At 46.0% G+C, this 23,046-nt stretch overlaps 2 protein-coding genes across 4 annotated transcripts in view; both read left to right on the plus strand.

Moving 5' to 3' along the window:
- Positions 1-23,046, plus strand: part of FIRRM (FIGNL1 interacting regulator of recombination and mitosis) — a 737,920-nt gene that overhangs the window by 182,572 nt on the left and 532,302 nt on the right. The gene's annotated exons all lie outside the window — the stretch shown is intronic.
- LOC141066740 (uncharacterized) lies at positions 6,458-8,573 on the plus strand. The gene is made up of 2 exons (XM_073558002.1): positions 6,458-7,376; positions 7,471-8,573. Exons 1-2 carry the CDS (start codon positions 6,473-6,475, stop codon positions 8,571-8,573), a joined length of 2,007 nt encoding a protein of 668 aa, XP_073414103.1. The 5' UTR covers positions 6,458-6,472.

Consider the following 23,046-nt stretch of genomic DNA (forward strand, 5'->3'; position numbering starts at 1 on the left):
ATGATGTGGTATGCTTTGGATCATGAGCTGTACCAAGCCTTCACCATACTTTTCTCTTGCCATCATTCTGGTAGAGGTTGATCTTGGTTTCATCTGTCCTTCTTCCAGAACTGTGCTTGCTTTTTTAGATGTTTTTTTTAGCAAAGTCCAGTCTAGCCTTTTTATTCTTCATGCTTATGAGTGGCTTGCACCGTGCAGTGAACCCTCTGTATTTACTTTTATGCAGTCTTCTCTTTTATGGTAGATTTGGATATTGATACGCCTACCTCCTGGAGAGTGTTGTTCACTTGGTTGGCTGTTGTGAAGGGGTTTCTCTTCACCATGGAGATTATTCTGTGATCATCCACCACTGTTGTCTTCCGTGGGCGCCCAGATCTTTTTGCATTGATGAGTTCAGCAGTGCTTTCTTTCTTTCTCAGGATGTACCAAACTGTAGATTTTGCCACTCCTAATGTTGTAGCAATTTCTTGGATGGGTTTTTTCTGTTTTTACTGCTTAAGGATGGCTTGTTTCACCTACATGGAGAGCTCCTTTTGACCGCCTGTTTCCTTCACAGCAAAACCTTCCAAATGCAAGCACCACCCCTCAAATCAACTCCAGGCCTTTTATGTGCTTAATTGAGAATGACATAACGAAGGAATTGCCCACACCTGTCCATGAAATAGCCTTGGACTCAATTGTCCAATTACTTTTGGTCCCTTTAAAAACAGGGTGGCACATGTTAATGAGCTGAAACTCCTAAACCCTTCATCCAATTTTAATGTGGATACCCTCAAATGAAAGCTGAAAGTAAGAACTTCAACTGCATCTGAATTGTTTTTGTTTAAAATTCATTGTGGTAATGTCTACAAAAAAAAATTAGAAAAATGTTGTCTCTGTCCAAATATATATGGACCTAACTGTATATCGTATATATGTATATCGTCTTCACTGCAGAAAAGCCCAGTAGCCAGTATGCGACAAGGCAGCCTTTCCGGCGACTACTTCTCCTATATGCAGTTCCCTGACTGACCTGAGGGTAAGGGGGGCACCAGAGAACTGCAAGTTCCGATCCGGAACTGAAAGTGTAGACATAAGTTGTAGGGATTTAAATATCACTCGACCATATATATATAATATATATTTATAATATATAAATTCCTGACAACTGGGGGGCAAACTTCCCCCACAAATCCCTGACAGTTGTTAAAATGTTAAATGCCAATGTCAATCTCTGACAGCGGCATTTAACTTGGTCGCGATGTAAGCACGCTACTGATCCCACTCATTGGCGCCTATGTCACATGACTGCGAGTCGATGATGGGTTGGCATGACAACCCAGGGACTGCAGGAGACCTCTATGGTTGTCCAAGCTGGATTGTTATGAGCGCTGCCCAGCGGTCGGTGCTCATAGCAAGTGATCATTTCTGCTACACAGCAATAAACCTCTCAAATTGATCCTTAGTTCCCGTCCAGGCGACAAAAATGTCGACTATATACCTGTACCATATAGATATCAGGTCCTGCCACCACTTGGTATCCCCTCCAAAAATCAATGTCTCCTCCCACCAGCCCAGGAACAAATTTGCATACGATGGGGCACAGGGGCTCCCCATCGCAGTGCCCCTGAGCTGGTGGTAGTGTTTGCCATTGAAAGTAAAGGTACTGTGAGTGAGCACAAATTCTAGGAGAGATGTAACAAACTCATTGTGCTCACTACATGCTACCCATCTCTGTTTGAGATTTTTCTAATTTCAAAACAACTGGAGTAGTGTGTATGGCCACTTGCGCTTGCCCGAAAGATTATATTGGAAAAACTAGGAGGGAGTTTAGAAGGGTGGGTGAGCATCTGGGAGACATACGGAATAAAAGGGATCCTCCGCTGGCGAGACATATGCAGACCCACCACAAAGGGGATCTTAATGATATCAAATTTACGGTCATTAAGGTGGTTGGGATTAAGCCCGTGGGGGTAATGTGGATAAGGCCATCCTTCGGAGGCATTGTGAATGGACTTTCAGGATGGACACATTAGAACCTAAAGGTATTAACGAACAAATATCCTTCGCCTGTTTTTTGTAGTTCTTTCTGATTTGTACAGTACGTTCTGGATAGTGATTTGGACCACTTAATGGAAAGCTAGCACTTTCAAGCTTTGTTTGCCTGTTAAATATGTACAGTATATGGGGGGTTTTCACAGATTGGTGTGATGAATTGGTGTGTTATCAAGATCTCTCCATTTTTTATATATGAATGTCCACTTCCAATGGAATGCTTATCTTATTAACATCGTGCTGACATAATATTCAAATTTCCGAGTATGTACTGTCTATGAATTATCTACTGCTTGGACATAGGATTGGACCTCTAACTATGCTCTAGGAGTCTAGATTATAGATTACAGATCTCTGATCCAAATCATCTCTAATCAATTGCAAGTCGGACGTTGGCTGTGTGGCACCCTGGACGAAAATGGTTGAGTTCCAATCTGGGCCTGCGCACTATGTAGTCTAATTGTCGCTATTGCTCAGTTGCAACTCCCTACCTTGGACATAGGAGGGGGATACCGAATGTGGAGAATATGCGGTCCAACCCGGGCATGCGTGCTTGAATGTCCTGATAATGCGAATGCGCAGTTGAATACTTCTGGTCCGGGATGCTGGAGGGAGGTATTCTGGCGGTTTATTTAAATGGAGGGATAATGCATCGGCGTTCATATCCTTTTATACCGGGACACATGATGATGTCATATGGGGCCTCCTGATGAGCCAAGAGAGGCGAAACGCGTTGAGATGGTGATCATGGAAGGCAAATGGCAGATGAGTATCAATGTAAAACCTGTTGATGGATTATCTTTCTGTCATTTTTGAGTGTTACCCGGTTTTGGAATAATTATGAAGGGCTGCTTGGTGTTGCCTGCTATTGTGCATGGTGGCATTTGTGTTTGGGCATTTAGTGCTGGGTGCACTTTTGAGAATCAACAGCTTTTCCTGATTATGGGTTATTTTTATCTAGCAATTGAGACCTTGATACCATCTGAATGTCTGTCTTTCTTTTGACATGCTCTATATCACTACTTTTATCTGTGGGTCCAAGTTTAACAATTGACCTTATGCGTGCATATTGAACTGTCCCAGCTCTGTTTTAAAGTGGAATTTAGGAGGAGCATCTCCTTGAATATAGAATTCTTCTATAACAGACCTGGTGCATTGGAAGACTATCTGTTTCATCATTTGAGTGCCATTTTCTGCCATATGTGTTTCTTCACTGTTTTTAATCTTTTCTGGGGACATAGGGTCTCTGTAAACACAGTAGTGGTCTATGTTTATTGTTAGGGGTCCCCTTAGCATCCGGGTAGAGGGATTCCCTAGTGGCTGCAGGGTATATCAGGGCCCCTAGGGATAGTCTACGTTGAGCGGGGGCGCCACTACGTTCCCCCCTAGGGTGCCAACCTTCGCAGCCAGGAAGGTGTGAACTTAGGCTTTATGCCAGGGACTAGTCCTAGATCAACCCATGTTCAGGTTTTTCTGGGTGAAGGTGAAATTGTTTTTTGTTTGTCTTGATGATTGTAACGGTTTGTGGTTTTTTAACCAATAAAGTACATTTTTTGTGCGGGTTCTATATGATTTTTGTGTTGGGAAATTCTGGCATTGATGGATCAGAGGTTTATGTTTGTATTTCCAGCCTGAGACTGGTGATATGCATTCCGTCTTCACTGTAGCGTGCCCAATAGCCATATGCAACAAGGCAGCCTTTCCGGCGACTACTTATACTAGATGTAGTTCCCTGACTGACCTGAGGGTAAGGGGGGCACCAGAGTACTGCAATTTCCGAAGCGGAACTGAAAGTGTAGACATAAGTTGTTGAGATTTCTATATAACTCGACCATATATATAATATATACTGTATTTATAATATATAAATTCCTGACAACTGGGGGGGCAAACTTCCCCCTTGAATCCCTGACAGTTGTTAACCTGTTAAATGCCACTGTCAATCTCTAACAGCGGCATTTAACTTGGTCGCGATGTAAGCACGCTACTGATCCCACCCATTGGCGCCTATGTCACATGACTGCGAGTCGATGATGGGTTGGCATGACAACCCAGGGAATTTCTGCTACACAGAGCAGGGCTGTAGCACTCCACGTCTCCATTTCATATCTGAGTCATGTGCATGTTTCTGTGACTGGAGGTGATGTCACTTCCAGCGCGCTTGTTCTAGGTGGAGCGCATTTTCCACGCCTCAATCTGCAACAGAAGTATGGTCACTTGCTGCTTTAAAATACCGGTGGCAAGGAGCTCACTCAGCGCACACCATTGCATGTGTCCACAGTTTCTAGTCAATGATCCCTTGATGAACCCCAGTACTCCTGGAGGGTAACGCTTTGGGATTTTGACCTGTGCGACCTACACCTTAGGTCTGGTCTGGCTAAGGCTGGTTTCACATTAGCATTTTTTTGCACAGCGCATCGTGCGCGTCCATGCGCATGCGTCATGCGTACCTATGTGTAACATGGCGTTTGAATAGTCTTGTATTTGCACGCGTTCGTATGCGTTTTCGTGCTCATGCGTTTTTTCAAGGTGTGCGCGCCAGACACAACCTGTTTCATTTTTGGGTCCGCTGAAAGGCGTGTAAAACGCATGCGCACGCTTGTGCATGGAATGTGACAAAATACCGCATTACAGTCTATGGGAATGCAGGCGTGCGCATGGACATGCGTTCTTCTGCGTTTGCGTGCACATGCGGTTTTGGCGTAAAAATGTGTAGACACTGGTTTTTACCCCTAGAGAACGAATGCGGATAAACGCATGCAACAACGCATGATGCGTTTTTGCATGCATTTCTATTGCGCATGATGCGTTGTGCAAAAAAAAAAAACGCTAATGTGAAATTAGCCTAAGTGGGACTTCTAATATGTTTCGACCTGTATCTATGGTCTGGCTGAAAAGATGAGTATATTGATACTTTCCCTGATGTCTCTATCATGAGATCATTTTCCGCCAATTAGGATGTTGTGTTTGGCAATTCTTTCTCCTTCCCCTTCTATCCTGGTGACCTTATGTCCGTTTCTATAAATTGAGGTTGTACTATGCATCATTGATTGGGTATCTTATACTTGGTATCAGTTTGTAATGCTGGTGTTCTTTCATCCATTTATACTTTTGATGGATCGCCTGTAGCCCAAGGCACTTACGGTAGCTCTTTTTTGGGTCACAACAAGAGATTACTGGTCATTATACCATATTTTACAAATCTTGCTACGAAGGAAGAGTTGCTATAAGTGATACAGTACTCATTTTTTAGTGCTAAAGTACTTGTATGTCTCTCTATTTTTGATCACTACGATGAATTGCTCTGGTTTATGTCCTCTGCACATGATCAATGTTGTGCTGCACTTTGTTAGGGGTGCATTAGTGTCTTAAGGGAGAGTCACCAACGAGTGGGAGCGCTCTACCTTAGAAACTTAGAGTGCCAACCTCCGCTGGCAGGCAGGGAATCTACTAGGGGATTACTCGTCTGCGCACATTGTGATTTATTATTCCCTTTGAAAAGACCCATACCTATCTTCAACATTTTTTTACTCTTCGCCACGACAGCACCCACTGGAGGTATCGGATCTGCCCATTTGGAACAGGAAACCCTACAGGAAAGATAAAAGGGGCGGTCCGCCTTTCCTCCTCAGTTTTGGTTTCCTGTTCCAAATGGAGCAGGATCCTGCAGGATCTTACCTGGGCCATGCATCCGCCTGTGCGGTCTCCTCGGGAACGGCAGGGGCTGCGGTCCGGAAGCAGCGTCGGGGGAGATTCCGTTTGACGGTTCCCCCCTCGTCTGGCGGCATAACAGTGATGACCGGGTCCGGGGAGGGCCGCCCGGTCTTACCAGGGAGCGGGCCGGTCCGGAGGCAGAACACCCCTCCCCCCCCCCCATCGGTGGAGATACAGCGTGGGAGGTGAAGCCATGAGCGCGCGAACCGCGCGTGTGAGTAGCGGTGGCGCAGGAGCCGGCCGGCACCCGACGCTCCTATACCCCGGAAGTAATGGTTGAACTTCCGGGGTAGGATGGCGATGACGCGGCGCATGCGCCCTGACACAGGGCGACTTCCGGGGGCACGACAGGAGTGAAGATAAAACAGCGCTGCAACGATGGAACCATGTCGTCCCCCACGGAGTCGCAGGCCCCAGCAGGGGATTCAGCTGGGGGCAATTCCACCAGGGACCGCAGCGCCAGGACAGAGACTGCCCGCAGGAGCGAGGCAGCAGAAACCAGATCCAGACCGTCTCAGCCATCCGACCCGGTATTAAGCTTCACTGGGTGAGTGTGCAAAGTATATACTCTACCGATTAAGCTAACCTCCCCCCCCCCCCCCCTCTCTTTACCTTTGACCTTCCACTTCAGCCAAATAAAAAAGAAAAAACTAAACATAAAGAATGCGCATTATGTTCAGAGCCTCTCCCTGACTCCTATCCCAAAAAACTCTGCAAACAATGCATGAAAGAAACCAGGCAGGGGTCGACGATATCTTCTAAAGATGTCCGAGCCATAATTAGGGAGGAGATACAAGCCATCAACCGCGCCAGCACTCCCTCAGAGTCCAGTCATAAGAAACAGGTCGTTGTTAGTTCAGAGTCAGAGGAAGAACAGGAGTTAAATTCAGGCTCCGCATTCACGTCCTCATCGTCATCCTCGGAGATGGAAGGACGCGCATGTTTTCCACTGGACAGCGTAGATAACCTAGTAAAAGCGGTTAGAAATACTATGGGGTGTGAAGAGGAAAGGGGAGCCCAAACCGCGCAGGACATTATGTTTGCGGGATTGGCAGAAAAAAAGAGGAGATCATTTCCGGTGATACCGGCAATTAAGGACCTCATCAAAAGAGAGTGGGAAAAACACGACCAGAGGGGTTTTCTCCCATCAGCCTCAAAGCGGAAGTATCCGTTCACTGATGAAGACCTATTGAAATGGACTAAAATACCAAAGGTGGATGCCGTCATAGCCTCCACTTCCAAACAGACCTCGATCCCGGTCGAGGACGCAGGATTGTTAGCAGACCCATTAGACCGAAAGGCAGAATCTTCGCTCAAAAGGTCCTGGGAGTCCACCACCGGGGTATTCAAACCTGCAATAGCCAGCACATGTACTGCTAGATCAATGCTGGTATGGCTAGATCAATTAGACCAGCAGATCGAGCAAAGAGTGTCAAGGGAGAAACTGCGTGCAGCCATCCCGTTGATAAGAGGTGCAGCTGCCTTTATGGCAGATGCTTTAGCGGACACCCTAAGACTGGCAGCGAGGTCGGCAGCCCTGGTGAATAACGCCAGACGCGCGCTGTGGATAAAAAGCTGGAAAGGGGACGCACAATCAAAATCCAAAATTAGTGCAACCCCATGCGAGGGTAAGTTCCTCTTCGGGAAAGCCTTAGACGAAATTCTCGCTAAGGCAAAAGAGAGGAAAAAGGCCTTCAGTGATTCTCCCATTCCGTTTTATAGGAAAACCTTTAAGAGACGGCCATTCGGGAGAAGAAGACAGTCGGACAGAACGAATAGATGGGCCACGAAAGACGAAAAGCAGAAGGGTACCATCTTCAGAGGGCCAACATATAGGAGAGATAAAAATTAAGCGTTTAAACCCACCAGTTGGGGGTAGATTAAAATTTTTTGTTACCAAATGGGAACAAATTACGTTAAGCCCATGGATTTTGAACATAATCAAGGAGGGAATAAAGATTGAATTCCTTCAGATCCCTTATGAATTCTTTGTTATAACTCGCCTTAATTCCTCAGTTCAGCAAAAGGCTCTCGAAGACGAGATTCGAGTGCTACTAGCTAAAAAAGTTTTAGTTGACGTCCCTGAGGAACAAGAGGGTAGAGGCTTTTACTCTCCCCTGTTTTTGGTTTCTAAACCAGACGGTACGTTTAGAACCATTATTAATTTAAAGAAGCTTAATTCATTTATAAAAAATTATAACTTCAAAATGGAATCAATTAGATCCACTATAAAGCTTATTTTCCCAAATTGCGTAATGGCAGGGATTGATTTAAAAGATGCTTATTATCATCTCCCTATTCACAATAGATTCCAGAAATACCTAAGAGTCGCAGTGGAAGTCGAGGGCAGGATTCGTCATTTCCAATACGCGGCCATGCCCTTCGGGCTTTCCACGGCACCAAGAATATTTACCAAGGTGATGGCAGAAGTGATGGCCTACCTTCGCCAAAAGGACACACTGATCGTGCCGTATTTAGACGACTTCCTAATAATTGGGAATTCAGTCAAACAATGTACCGAACGCGTGACTGACGCAATCTCGTCTTTTCAGAGCCTTGGCTGGATCATCAATATCCAAAAGTCCAGACTCGATCCACAATCTCTCCAGACATTTCTAGGATTTCAACTAGATTCCTTGACCCAGAGATGCCTACTACCTCAGGTAAAAATCACCCTCCCGAAACAAAAAATACGAGCAGCTATAGATAGACCACGGGTGTCCTTGAGAGAAGCAATGTCACTATTAGGATCACTAAATTCTTGCAGTCCGGTGGGCCCAGTACCATGTCCGTACACTACAACACCAGATCCTCCAAGAGGATAAGCGACATAGTGGTCATTAACAGAGCAAAATAACCCTGTCACAAGAAGTCTTGACTTCTCTAGAGTGGTGGTTAGATGATGACCATTTATGTTCAGGAGTTCCATGGGTTATAGTTCCATCCTGTATCGTAACCACCGATGCCAGTCCCCAGGGCTGGGGAGCCCACATGGAGAATGGGTTTCATCAGGGAAGGTGGAATAGAGAGGAATGCGAGTACTCATCCAATTTAAAAGAACTGACTGCAGTGTTCTATGCTCTATACAACTTCCTTCCGCAGCTCCAACAGAAGCATGTCAGGATACTATCGGACAACACCACCACAGTGGCCTATATAAACAGACAAGGAGGAACTCGATCAGAGACTCTGATGTCTTCAGCGGCAAGAATTTTAAACTTAGCAGAAAACTATTTTTTGTCCCTCTCGGCCCTTCATATCAGAGGCGAGAGCAATCAAAAGGCAGACTTCCTAAGCCGACACACTCTACGGCAAGGAGAGTGGTGCCTCAATCAGAAGGTCTTCAGGGACATAGTAGCCCTATGGGGACAACCCGAGGTGGACCTTTTCGCCACAAAGGAGAACAGGCAGATAAAAACATTTGCCTCCCTATCTCCATCAGATCACCCAGACATATTAGACGCCCTTCTAGCTCCATGGGATTTCAACCTGGCGTATGGTTCCCTCCATTGATCCTCCTACCTCAAGTAATTCGGAAGATCAGAGACGACAAAGCAAGGATAATCTTAATAGCACCGTTCTGGCCAAAAAGACCGTGGCTGCAAATTATGTCAATAACAGATCCTTGGGTCCTTCCTTCGACTCCCAACCTACTCTCCCAAGGCCCCTTTTTCCACCCTCAAGTGGTCAGCTTGCACTTGACGGCGTGGAATTTGAGAGGCAGTTATTGAGGACAAGAGGATTCTCTGAGTCTTTAATTACTACACTACTACAAAGTAGAAAACAGTCCACGACCCAAATTTACACTAGAATATGGAAAAAATTTCTTCAATTCCATACAGTACCTCATACAGCAGAAGTTCCGATAATCCCAATCTTGGAATTTCTGCAGAAAGGGAAAGACTTGGGCTTAGCAGTAAATACGCTAAGAGTACAAATATCGGCATTAGGAGCACTATATGGCCATAATATAGCAGGCAACAAGTGGATAACTCGATTCATTACAGCATGTGAACGAATAGCTCCAATCCACATACCCTCCGTCCCTACATGGGATCTAAATCTGGTCCTAGACGCCCTAACGGTAGACCCCTTTGAGCCGATGGACACAATACCCTTCAAATACTTAGCACTTAAAATGGCCCTCTTGGTAGCACTGACCTCAGCTAGAATAGTGGGTGATATCCAGGCCCTGTCAATAGATCCACCTTTTCTTCAAGAATACCAAGACAGATTGGTATTAAAACCAGACCCTGCCTACCTGCCAAAAGTGGCAACAAAATACCATAGATCTCAGGAGATACTCCTCCCAACCTTCTATAAAAATCCCTCTACTCCGGAAGAGCAGAAGTTCCATAATCTGGACGTCAAAAGAACTGTCCTAAAATATATTGAGAGGTCCAACAGTTGGAGGCAGAGTAGGGCCCTATTTGTTTCATTTCAGGGCTGTAAGAAGGGGTATGGAGTCACGAAGAGCACCATTTCCCGGTGGATCAGAGAGGCCATTCGTTTAGCCTACTCCGCAAAAAACGAAGATCCTCCAGGGAACATCAGGGCGCATTCCACCAGGGCAATGGCAACTTCTTGGGCGGAAAAGGGAGATGTTCCGATTGAAACTATATGTAAGGCGGCAGTTTGGTCATCCCCTTCTACCTTCTATAGCCACTATAGACTTGATCTTTCATCAACCTCTGACTTAAGCTTTGGCAGGACTGTCCTTGGCACGGTGGTCCCACCCAGGTGATGGTCTCTGGAATCTCTCCAGTGGGTGCTGTCGTGGCGAAGAGTAAAAAGCCGGATTACTTACCGATAATGCTCTTTTAATGAGTCCACGACAGCACCCGCTCACTTCCCTCCCTAAAGATATCAATAGTTAAAGTATATCAACCAAATAATGGATAAGAAAGATGTTAAAATAAGAGAACATTGCCTAATCCTTGGCGGTCCTTCTGGTACTCTGAAACATAAAACTGAGGAGGAAAGGCGGACCGCCCCTTTTATCTTTCCTGTAGGGTTTCCTGTTCCAAATGGGCGGATCCGATACCTCCAGTGGGTGCTGTCGTGGACTCATTAAAAGAGCATTACCGGTAAGTAATCCGGCTTTTTTGTGTATTGTATTTATAATGTATCTGACTAACATAGACTTGCAAAGTGTTTTTTAACTTTCTCATTAAAAGTTATATTTTAGGGGTCCATACGCTTTTGGGGTTTGTTTCTTGATTGGGATCTCAATCTTATTAGTGCTTTTTGGGTAACTTCTTTGAGATGTGCTACTAACAGGCACAACTCTGTGTTATATCATTGTCTTTAAAATCTCAGCTTCTGCTGTTCCCATGCACATGGATTAGGCAGGGAATGACCATCCCAAAGGAAAGTAAATTAAAAATGAAAAATTGAGGGTAAAAAGCACTGCTTAAGTAGAGAATCAGTCCAAGTTATTATTCACCATTTTTATTGAATCAACACAATCAGGTTTCAAGTCTACGCGTTTCAACATTTGTACCGTGGTGATCAATATCCTATATTTGTATGCGTCGACAGCACATTTTTTTTTAATCTTTTCCTTAACTACATTATGATTTGTTTGGGGATCTTCCAACTGTTGCCTGACATGATGATGGGGAAAAACTATCTGGGAGAATGAATTGAAACTCCAAATCCTTCTCTTAGGCTAGTTTCACACTAGAGTTCGGCAGAGCTGCAGAGGGCTTCGTAGTTCCTCTTCCTTCAGCTCCGTCTTACTTATGGTTTTGTAGCCCATTCCAGCTTTGTGTAGGTCTATAATCTTGCCCCTGACATCCTTATAAAGCCCTTTGGTCTTGCCCATGTTGTAGAGGTTAGAATCTGACTGGTTAATTGAGCCTGTGGACAGGAGTCTTTTATAAAGGTGACTATGTAAGACAGCTGTCTTTAATGCAGGTAACAAGATGATTAGGAGCATCTAACTGGTCTGTAGGCGCCAGAACTCTTAATGGTTGGTAGGGGATCAAATACTTATTTCTCACTGCAAAATGCAAATAAATGTATATAATTTATACAATGTGATTTTTCCCTTCACCCATGACCGCACACCTGAGGGGGATCCGCCCCGCCAGGACAGGAACCTACTGAAATATAAGGGGCGGCACTTCTCCCCCGCTTCAGTTGGGTTCCAATCCTAGGAAGGGAAACCCAGACTGTCAGTGGTGGTGCCTGTCATGGATGAAGAGACCCAGGGCCGTCCCGGTGCCGGAACAGCAGGTCACCTTACCTGCAGCGCCAGCCGTCGCTCTCCTGGAAGCGCAGTCCCCGGGGTCTCCTTGGGGCTCCGGGTTCGTGCGGGTGCGGCTGGTGGCCTCTATGATCCGGGGAGCTTCACCACGCCTCCCTCGCCTCGCGCGTCCCCCCGAGCGTCTCCCTCACGACACATAGCGTGAAGAGCCGGGGGTGGTTTCCGGCCACTGACGTCAGCAGCACAGGGCATCCTGGGAGCGCACCTGTTGACGTCACAAGTGTGACGGCAAGATGGCGCCTGGTGCGACGCCGGCCGCATGGAGAAGAATAGCGCTCGGCCGGCGGTCGCGGGGGGAGGGTGTTGTGAGCTCATCTGTTCATTCATCTTTTGTGTCCGAGGATCTCCCTCTTCTGGTGAAGGAAGGTAGTGAGGCTGATTTAGATGAAAGAAACCAAACATCTGATCAGGTAGATGGTTGTGACGACTCCTGGAGTGGACCCTCTGGGTCGTGACACCAACCCTCCCAGGGCGAGCTGACCTAGTGAAGACCACCCCCTATACAGGGAGTGTCAGGGGCAAGCCCCAGGGGGTGAGGCACCACGACTGCTGGCACCAGGCGGCTGGCTCACAGGAGACACGAGTGGGTGAGAGTGTCTGCAGGAACGTGTAAAGTGTGGACACGGGAACACGTGGTATACAGAGGCTTCGTTCGTCCGGGTGTGAGTGAAGCAGGAAGCGTGCAAGGAGCACGTCAGAGCACTGAGTCAGGCAGCAGGTGTGCCAGGAGGTGTAACAGAGTAAGAGACTGAGTACAGGATCAGAGTGTGTGCCAGGAGGCACGACTGAGTATAAGACAGAGTACAGTGTCAGAGCATGTGCCAGGAGGCACAACCGAGTACGAGACAGAACACAGGGTCAGAGTGTGTGCCAGGAGGCACAACCAAGTACAAAGCAGAGTGCAGATTCAGAGCGTGTGCCAAGAGGCACAACAGAGTGCAAGGCAGAGGACCTGAGTACAGCGCACAGCCAGGCAGGGACACGGCAGACCAAGCCAGGAAGCACAACAATAATCAGGCACCTCCCCTAGGGGGAGGTCGTCTGATATAGCACATGACTACTACTGGTTCCGGGTCAGGAACTAGCCAGAAAGCACATGACCACTACAGGTTCCGGGTCAGGTCCTCCATTACCATAGAGAGGACCGAGCCCTATACAGCACTGACAGGAGCGCGCAAGCGCAAACGTGACATGTAGGAGGAGGCCCGGGGACGAGAGCTGCGCGTGCGCACCCTACGGGACCCCCGGAGTGACCGCAGCTCCGGAAGAGATGACGTCGGGACCGAGGTCCCGCCCCCAGGTGAGCACGGCGTGACAATGGTGACTGGGTAACGGAAACTTCAGACTGGATATAAGGCAGCCGACGCCCTTCTGAGTCTCTGGTGATTTCTCTGCTGGATTCTTGGAGACCAGTCTGATTCCTGCTTCCCAAAGATCTCTGCTCTGCTTTTGAACTTATTAGTTTTGGTTTTGTTTACTTTGTTTTTTGGAGTTCAGCCATCCCCGGCCGGGGGTGTGCTGGATTCTTTTTCCTTGATCAGTGTTCTCTTTTGCTCTGCTTCCAGAATATTCTGAGTGCTGATATAGGGTTTGAAGTCTAGTGACTTCAGGGTCCTTTTTGCTTATCAGTTGTGTTGGTAATATTTTTAGCAGGGTTTTCTCGGATTGCAGACAGCAGCTTTTCTGTCCTGTCCTTTTTAGTTAGCTTGGGCCCCATTGTTTGCTCAACCTATCTTTCTATCTGTGTTAGTGTTTTCATCTTGTTTCACCGTCATTATATGTTGGGGGCTGCCTATTGCTCTGGGGTCTGCTCTGGGGCAGTCAGTTTTTCCCTTTTCTCTCTTTAGGCTTATGTAGATCTCCGGCTGTGACGAGGTGTCTAGGATCACCGTAGGAACACTCCACGACTACTGCTAGTTGTGTGATAGGATTACGGGTCTGCAATCCGCTAGTTTCCAACCTCTCTGATTTTCTGGGCTGAGGTTGTGTTTTGTTTTTTCCTCCTCGGTGACTCAATCATAACAGGAGGGGAGGGGAAGAAGAAAAAGAAAAAAAGGGGAAACGCTCACCGTGCCGGACCTACTTAAAGGAGGAGGACGTCAGTGCGGCCAGGTAAACCATGGGGTCAGAGCAGGAGCGATCACCGTCTCCACCATCTCTGCCTCCATCACAAACCTCCGCTCGCCAGCATGGCAGCCGTTCAAGCGGCAAAAGCAGCAGTCGACCGAGCCACAGGTCGGGAGACTCCTCGATGTCCAGAGAGCACAGGTCACGTGCTCCACCACAGCCTCCGAGTCCGGTTCCCGACTTTATGGGTGGTGAGTGATCTCCGTGAATGGTAGTATGTTGTTATTAGGGTCCTTCTTGTGTGTTAACTTCTTTAGGAAAAGGCCAAAAAAGCAGGGAGCAAGAGGAACAATAGGGATTGTGCCATATGTAGAAGCCCCCTAGCGAGAGATTGGCAGAAGGACCTTTGCGCCAGCTGCATCCAGCGAACCATGGCGGAGGAGGCGTCGAGCTTTGCAACCAACCTCAGATGGGTCACCAGGTCAGAGGTGGAAGGCTCACTTTAAGTGTTGTTAAAGAAAAAGAGTAAGAAAGATTCCCCAAGCTCTTTCTCAGACTCTTCCTCGGCCGGATCACGGCCGAACACCCATCTTCCTCCTCCTCTGATAGCGACACGGGTGGCAAGCCGTGTTTTCCGATAGAGGATACGGATGTTCTCCTCAAGGCCATCAGTGTAACAATGGGCCTAACAGGAGGAAAAAACGGCTAAGTCCCTGGAAGATGTCATGTTCGGGGGTCTACAGGAACGGAAGAAACGTACCTTTCCAGTAAATGAGAAGGTCCAAGCACTCATTGAAGGAGAATGGAAGAAGCCTGAGAGATCAGGAGCAGTTCCCTCCTCTAAAAGAAGGTACCCCTTTGAACATAAAGACACGGAGATATGGGACAAGGTCCCAAAGATTGATGCAGCGGTGTCCAGATCATCCAAAAAATCGGCCCTGCCCCTGGAAGACTCAGGAGTACTTAGAGACCCGCTAGATAAAAAAGCGGATTCCTACTTAAAACATACGTGGGAAGCAGCGGCAGGAGGACTAAAACCGGCAATAGCCAGCACCTGCACAGCACGTTCCTTAATGATTTGGCTACAGCAGCTGGAAGAGAAACTTGCTTCAAAGGTCTCGAGGGAAAAAATGTTGGCGTATATGTATCTTCTGCACAGAGCAGCTGCTTTTTTAGCCGACACTTCCGCCGATTCCATGAGACTGACGGCTAGAGCAGCAGGGTTATCAAACGCCGCAAGGCGCGCATTATGGCTTAAAAGTTGTCCAGGAGATCTACAGCCTAAAGCCAAGTTGTGCTCTCTCCCGTGTGATGGTCAATTTTTATTTGGCAAAAATCTAGATGACATCTTGGAAAAAGCAAGTGACAGAAGGACTTCCCCAGGTTTCCAGCGGATCAAAGAAGGCCGTCCTTTCGAAGAGGAGAATTCAACAGGGGCCGTCCTCCGGGGGATAGGAGAAAATGGGAGGACAAAAGGAAGAAGGAATCCGGATTCATGTTCGGAGGAGCCACCCCATCCCCTAAAAAAAAAAAATCCCCACAATTACGCCGGCTTCCCGGTAGGGGGGAGACTGATGCTTTTTTCCCAGGCCTGGGAAAGTATCTCTTCCAATGCCTGGATCTTAAACATCATAAGAAAAGTCCTCAAAATCCAGTTTTTTCAGCGGCCGAGAGCATCATTTGTTGTGACGCCCGCCAGGAAGGGGATAGAAGAACAATTGGCCTTGGAGTCCAAAATCTTTAAGTCTGCTAGACAAGCACGTTCTGTTCGAAGTCCCAAGCGGACAGGAGAGAACGGGTTTCTACTCACCCCTCTTCCTGATAAAAAAAAAAAAACCAGACCAGTCATTCAGAACAATTATAAACCTCAGAGGCCTCAATCAGTGGATAAACAAATCAGACCTTCAAAATGGAATCAGTAACTACGGCCATAAAACTACTACACCACAATTGTTTTATGGCCGAAGTCGATCTAAAGGATGCATACTATCACATCCTGATCCACCCAGGTTATTAAAAATACTTAAGAGTAGCTCTCTACGTCCAGGGCAATCTCAGATATTTTCAGTTCAGAGCCCTTCCGATCGGCATACCCATAGCCCCGAGAGTGTTAACCAAAGTCATAGCGGAGATGACAGCCTTCCTCCGAATCCACAACACGATCATAATACACTATTTGGACGACTTCCTAATAGTGGTCAACTCAGAAGACCATTGCACAAAGCAGGTAGAAAGGGTAACGGACACCATACAAAGACTGGAGTGGATGGTAAACATCAAAAATTCAAAGCTACAACCCCTAAAGAGACAGATTTTTCTAGGGTTCATCCTGGACTTAGAACAACAAACTTGTGTGTTACCAGAGGCCAAGATGGAAAAGGTGAGAAATATGACTTGGGCGGCCCTAGATCCACCTCACATGACTCTAAGAAGCGTGTTGTCCTTGCTGGGCACTCTGACAGTGTGTATTCCAGCGGTCAGGTGGGCACTATTTCAGTTTTACACCCGACAGCTTCAGGCAGAAATTCTGTCAGCACAGAAATCGCTGAGAGGGCATTTAGAAGGAAGGCTGGAGCTTTCCTTAGAGGTCAAAAACTCTCTCAGATGGTGGTTAGACAGGACATACCTGATGTCAGGAATGTTATGACATAGACCAGTGACAGACATAATTCTGACAGACACGAGTTCCTCAGGGTGGGGGGCGCACCTAAGGGGTCAGGCGGCCCAGGGACCCTTTGGCCTCAAGAGCAAAACACATCCTCCAACTTGAGAGAACTACAGGCAGTAAACAAAGCCTTAAAAAAACTTTATCCCCCGTCTAAAAGGCCGCAATGTCTGGATTATGTCGGACAACAAAGTGACAGTGGCGTATATTAATCTCCAGGGGGGAACAAGGTCACACTCATTAATGAACGCGGCCAGCGAGATTTTTCACAGAGCAGAGCGACATCTACTCTCCCTGTCGGCACTACACCCTAGAGGGGTAGAAAACTTAGAAGCCGACTTCCTGAGCCGCAATATACTAAAGCAAGGAAAATGGACCCTAAATCAGATAGTGTTTCAGAAGGTAGCACGACTTTAGGGAGAAACGGTAGTAGACCTCTTTGCCAACAAAAGCAACAGATGGGTAGAGGGGTTTTGTTTATTAAACCCAAAAGAAAAACCATGGGTGGTGGACTCATTGCAAATTCCGTGGGATTTCAAACTAGGTTACGTGTTTCCTCCAGTAGCTCTGATCACAACAGTCATGAGGAAAATAAGGGAAGATCAAGCCAGAGTGAACTTAATAGCCCCGTTCTTGCCAAAAAGGCCCTGGTTCTCGCTGCTGCAGATGATATCCCTCTCGGATCCATGGGTACTACCAGAGATCCCAGAACTGCTAGTTCAGGGTCCAATATTCAACGCGCAAGTTAAGGAATTCCATCTGACGGAGTGGAATTTGAAATGTCACTTTTAATGGATAAAGGATTCTCTCCGGGGTTGGTGGCTACGCTGTTGAAAAGTAGAAAGCCAGTAACAACTAACAGATATGGTAGAACATGGAATAAGTTTCTATAGTTCCTGGGGAAGCCGTTAGACCAAAAGCCCCCGATTAAGGCCATTTTGGAATTCTTACAAGCAGGATTACAGCTTTGACTAGCGGTAAATACCCTTTAAGTTCAGGTGTCCGCACAGGGCCCACTATATAACTGCAACATAGCGGCAAACAGATGGGTAGCTAGATTCATTAAATCCTGCCATAGGTTCAGACCGATCCCATTGCCAAGGATAGCCCCGTGGGATTTAAACCTGGTGTTAGAAGCCCTTACGAAAGAGCCATTCGAACCAATTCAACAACTGCCTTTAAAATATCTGACCCTAAAGACCATTATTTTAGTGGCCCTTACGTTGGCCCGTAGAGTAAGTGACTTGCATGCCCTCTCAGTGAATCCACCTTATACCCAGGTGTACCAGGACAGGGTCGTCTTAAAAACAGACCCCGCTTATCTACCGAAAGTAGTATCTGATTTCCACCGCAGCCAGGAGATTGTCCTCCCTTCCTTCTGTGAGAATCCAAAAAACCCAGGGGAGGAGAAATTCCACAAATTGGATGTTAAAAGGGCCCTGCTAGAATATATATCAGTGACTAGCCAGTGGAGGAGGTCCCAGTCCCTATTTGTAGCCTTCCAGGGTGCCAGGAAAGGTTGCGGAGTATCAAAAGAGACCATCGCCAGATGGATTAGGGAGGCAATTAGTGTAGCCTACTCAGCTAGTGGCATTCTGATTCCTGACGGCATCAAGGCTCATTCCACTAGAGTCATGGCGATCTCCTGGGCCGAAAAGACAGAGGTATCGATAGACCAAATTTGTAAGGCCGCTACCTTCTTTAGACACTATAGATTAAATCTATCCTCTGCTGACTTAACCTGTGGTAGAAGGGTGCTGCAAGCGGTGGTCCCTCCCCTAAGGTGTTTCGAAGTCTCCAAAAATCTCTCGTGTGCTGTCATGGGTCAAGGGAAAACCACCATGGTTAGTTACTGGTAGCCGTTTTTTCCGGAACCCATGACAGCACCCGTATATTTTCCCCCCTTTTTCACCGTATGGGTGTGCACGTAAGTAGGGTGTATTTGTGTGATGTGGTGTTGGATAAACATGTAACTAACCGGGAAGTCCTCTCCTGCTCTGTAACCAACTGAAGTGGGGGAGAGGTGCCGCCCCTTATATTTCAGTAGGTTCCTGTCCTGGCAGGGCGGATCCCTCTTAGGTGTGCTGTCAAGGGTTCCAGAAAAACCTGCTACCGGTAAGTAACTAACTGGTTTCTGGGTTTTATTTTTGTTATTGTATCCCTTATTGTTAAAATTAACCTACCCTAAAAATTATAGACTGTTCATGTCTTTTTCAGTGGGCAAACTTACAAGATCAGAAAGGGATCAAATAATTATTTCCCCCACTGTGTATATCTATCTATCTATCTATCTATCTATCTATCTATCTATCTATATATATATATAATAAATATATATATATATATATATATATATATATATATATATATATATATAATAAATATATATAAAAATGAGTATATGTATGTGTATCGGCCACGCCCACTCCACATAGCAACCAATCACTAAGCATCTTTCATTTCACCAGAGCTGTTTAAAAGAAGCTGAGTTGTGATTTGTTGCTATGAGCAACAGTTTTCCTTGTAGACAGTTGTGGTAACAGGCCTATTATTTTTATCATTTCTATGGTGTTATCGTCCTTCTGTAAAGCTGGAAATAACACAATTTATTACCGTGCCGACACAGACCATTCTCTGACACAGACTGCAGGAGGAGCCCAGTATCACACAAGATAGGATTAGATTCACAGCCCAGTATCACACAGGATAGGATTAGATACACAGCTCAGCACACAGTATCACACAGGATACGATTAGATACATGGCTCAGCAGTCAGTAACACAGGATAGGATTAGATACACTGCTCTGCAGACAGTATCACACAGGATAGGATTAGATACACTGCTATGCAGACAGTATCACACAGGATAGAATTGGATACACGGCTCAGCAGACTGTATCACACAGGATAGGATTAGATTCACGGCTCAGCAGACAGTATCACACTGGATAGGATTAGATACACGACTCGGAAGACAGTATCACACAGGATAGGATTAGATACACAGCTCAGCACACAGTATCACACAGGATACGATTAGATACTCGGCTCAGCAGTCAGTAACACAGGATGGGATTACATACACGGCTCGGCAGACAGTATCACACAGGATAGGATTAGATACACAGCTCAGCACACAGTATCACACAGGATAGGATTAGATACACAGCTCAGCACACAGTATCACACAGGATTGGATTAGATACACAGCTCAGCACACAGTATCACACAGGATACGATTAGATACACGGCTCAACAGACTGTATCACACAGGACTGGATTAGATAAATGGCTCAGCAGACAGTAACACACAGGAGAGGATTAGATACACGGCTCAGCAGACAGTAACACACAGGAGAGGATTAGATGCACGGCTCAGCAGACAGTATCACACAGGATAGGGTTATATACACAGCTCAGTAACAGGATGTGCCAAAGGAGAGGACATTTTCATTCCAAGATTTCCACTCATTCCATCTGATTTGTCTTTTGATTTTAAGCGCCTCCAGTTTCCAGGTCGATTGGCATTTCCAATGTTCATTAACAAGGGTCAAGGACAGTCCTTGAAAGTAGTAGGGATCGATTTGCAATCTCCATGCTTTTCTCATGGTCAACTTTACGTGGCCTGTTCAAAAGTTGGAACTGAAAAAAATCTGTTCATCTTTGCACTGAAAGGAAAAACCATAAATGTTTATCTAAAGGCTCTTGAATGAGTTGAAAATAAAATACTATCAATACTTGGGTATTCGTTTAGTTAATTTATGTTGCAAATCTGTAGTGTTGAATGTAACGAATGGAAGCAGAGGCAGAGACTGTGAAGTTCACATTCTCTTTATTTTTTAACCCCTTTCTGCCATGAGACGTACTATCCCGTCCATGTGCCCTGGGACTTAATTCCCAGGGGCGGGATAGTACATCATAGCGATCAGCAGCTCCCACGTGGTGAGCGTCGCTGATCGTGGCCGGGTGTCAGCTGATTATCACAGCTGACACCCGGCACAATGTGTCAGGGGCGGTCACGGACCGTCCCCGACACGTTAACCCCTTATACAACGTGATCAAACACGATCGTGGTGTACCGGGGGTTAAAGGGAAGCATCGGCAGGGAGGGGGCTTCCTCCGTGCTTCCCTGAGCCCCCCACAGCAGCGCAATGTGCAGCGCTGCTGCGGGGGTCTCTGTTCCTACAGGCCCCCGGATCCAAGATGGTGACGGGGACCTTCGGGGGCCTGTAGGGAGCTCACTTCCTCACTGCCTGCAAAGCGCAGGCATGAGGAGGTCTGCAGCAGTGCCTGTGACAGATCGCTGATCTGTCACACATCACAGATCAGCAATGTCCCACCTGGGACAATGTAATAAAGTAAAAAAAAAAAAAAAAAAAAAAAAAAAAAGTAAAAATAATTTTTTAAAAATCGCTAAATAAATTAGTAAAAAAGAAAAAAAAAAAATATTCCCCAATAAATTTATTTTTTGAAAATAAAAAAAACAATAAAAGTACACATATTTGGTATCGCCGCGTCCGTAACGACCCGCCCTATAAAACTGTCCCATTAGTTAACCCCTTTAGCGAACCATTTAAAAAATAAAAATAAACGAAGCAAAAAATGATTTATCATACCACCGAACAAAAAGTGCAATAACGCGCGATCAAAAAGACGCATATAAATAGTCATGGTACTGCTGAAAACGTCAGCTTGTCCCGCAAAAAACGAGCCGCCATACAGCGTCATCCGCAAAAAAATAAAAAAGTTATAGCTCGCAGAATAAAGCGATGCAAAAATAATTATTTTTTATTTAAAATAGTTTTCATTGCATAAAACCGCCAAAACATAAAAAAAACCTAAATGAGCTATCGCTGTAACCGTACTGACCCAAAGAATAAAACCTCTTTATCAATTTTACCACACTTGGAACCATGTAAACGCACCCCCCAAAAGAAATTCATGAAACGCTGGTTTTTCTTCATTCTGCGTCCCAAAAATCGGAATAAAAAGCGATCAAAAAATGTCACGTGCCCGAAAATGGTACCAATAAAAATGTCAACTCGTCCCGCAAATAATAAGACCTCACATGACTCGGTGGGTCAAAATACGGAAAAATTATAGCTCTCAATATGTGGTGATGCAAAAACTATTTTTACAATAAAAAGCGTCTTTTAGCGTATGACAGCTGCCAAACATAAAAACACACTATAAATAGTAAGTCAACCCCCCGTTATCACCCCCTTAGTTAGGGAAAAATAATAAAATAAAAAAAATGTATTTCCATTTTCCCGTTAGGGTTAGGGCTGAGATTAGGGTTAGGGGTGTGTTGGGGTTAGGGTTGGAGTTATAATTGGGGGGTTTCCACTGTTTGGGCACATCAGGGGCTCTCCAAAAGCAACATGGCGTCTGATCTCAATTCCAGCCAATTCTGCGTTGAAAAAGTCAAATGGTGCTCCTTCCCTTCCAAGCTCTGCCATGCGCCCAAACAGTGTTTTACCCCCACATATAGGTTATCAGCATACTCAGGACAAATTGAAAAACAACTTTTGGGGTCCAATTTCTCCTGTTACCCTTAGGAAAATAAAAAATTGGGGGCAAAAATATCATTTTTGTGGAAAAAAATGATTTTTTTATTTTCACGCCCAGGCATTATAAACTTCTGTGAAGCACTTGGGGGTTCAAAGTGCTCACCAGACATCTAGATAAGTTTCGTGGGGGGTCTAGTTTCCAAAATGGGGTCACTTGTGGGGAGTTTCAATAGTTTAGGTACATCAGGGGCTCTTCAAACGCACATGACACCCGCAGACCAATCCATCAAAGTCTGCATTCCAAAACGTCACTACTTCCCTTCCGATCCCTGACGTGTGCCCATACAGTAGTTTTCTCCCACATATGGGGTGTCTGCGTACTCAGGACAAATTGGACAACAACTTTTGGGGTCCAATTTCTCCTGTTACCCTTGGGAAAATAAAAAAAAATGGGGACTAAAAGATGATGATTGTTGAAAAAATACGATATTTTTATTTTCACACCCGGTCGTTATAAACTTCTGTGAAGCACTGGGGGGTTCAAAGTGCTCACCACACATCTAGATAAGTTCCTTGGGGGGTCTAGTTTCCAAAATGGTGTCATTTGTGGGGGGTTTCCACTGTTTTGGTACATCAGAGGTTTTCCAATCGCGACATGGTGTCCGATCTCAATTCCAGCCAAAAACGTCAAATGGCGCTGCTTCCCTTCCGAGCTCTGCCATGCGCCCAAATAGTCATTTACACCCACATATGGGGTATCCGCGTACTCAGGACAAATTGCAC

The sequence above is a fragment of the Dendrobates tinctorius genome, unplaced genomic scaffold, assembly GCF_039654945.1.
Source record: "Dendrobates tinctorius isolate UK_male_01 unplaced genomic scaffold, ASM3965494v1 ptg000012l, whole genome shotgun sequence".
In the NCBI taxonomy this organism is placed as follows: domain Eukaryota; kingdom Metazoa; phylum Chordata; class Amphibia; order Anura; family Dendrobatidae; genus Dendrobates; species Dendrobates tinctorius.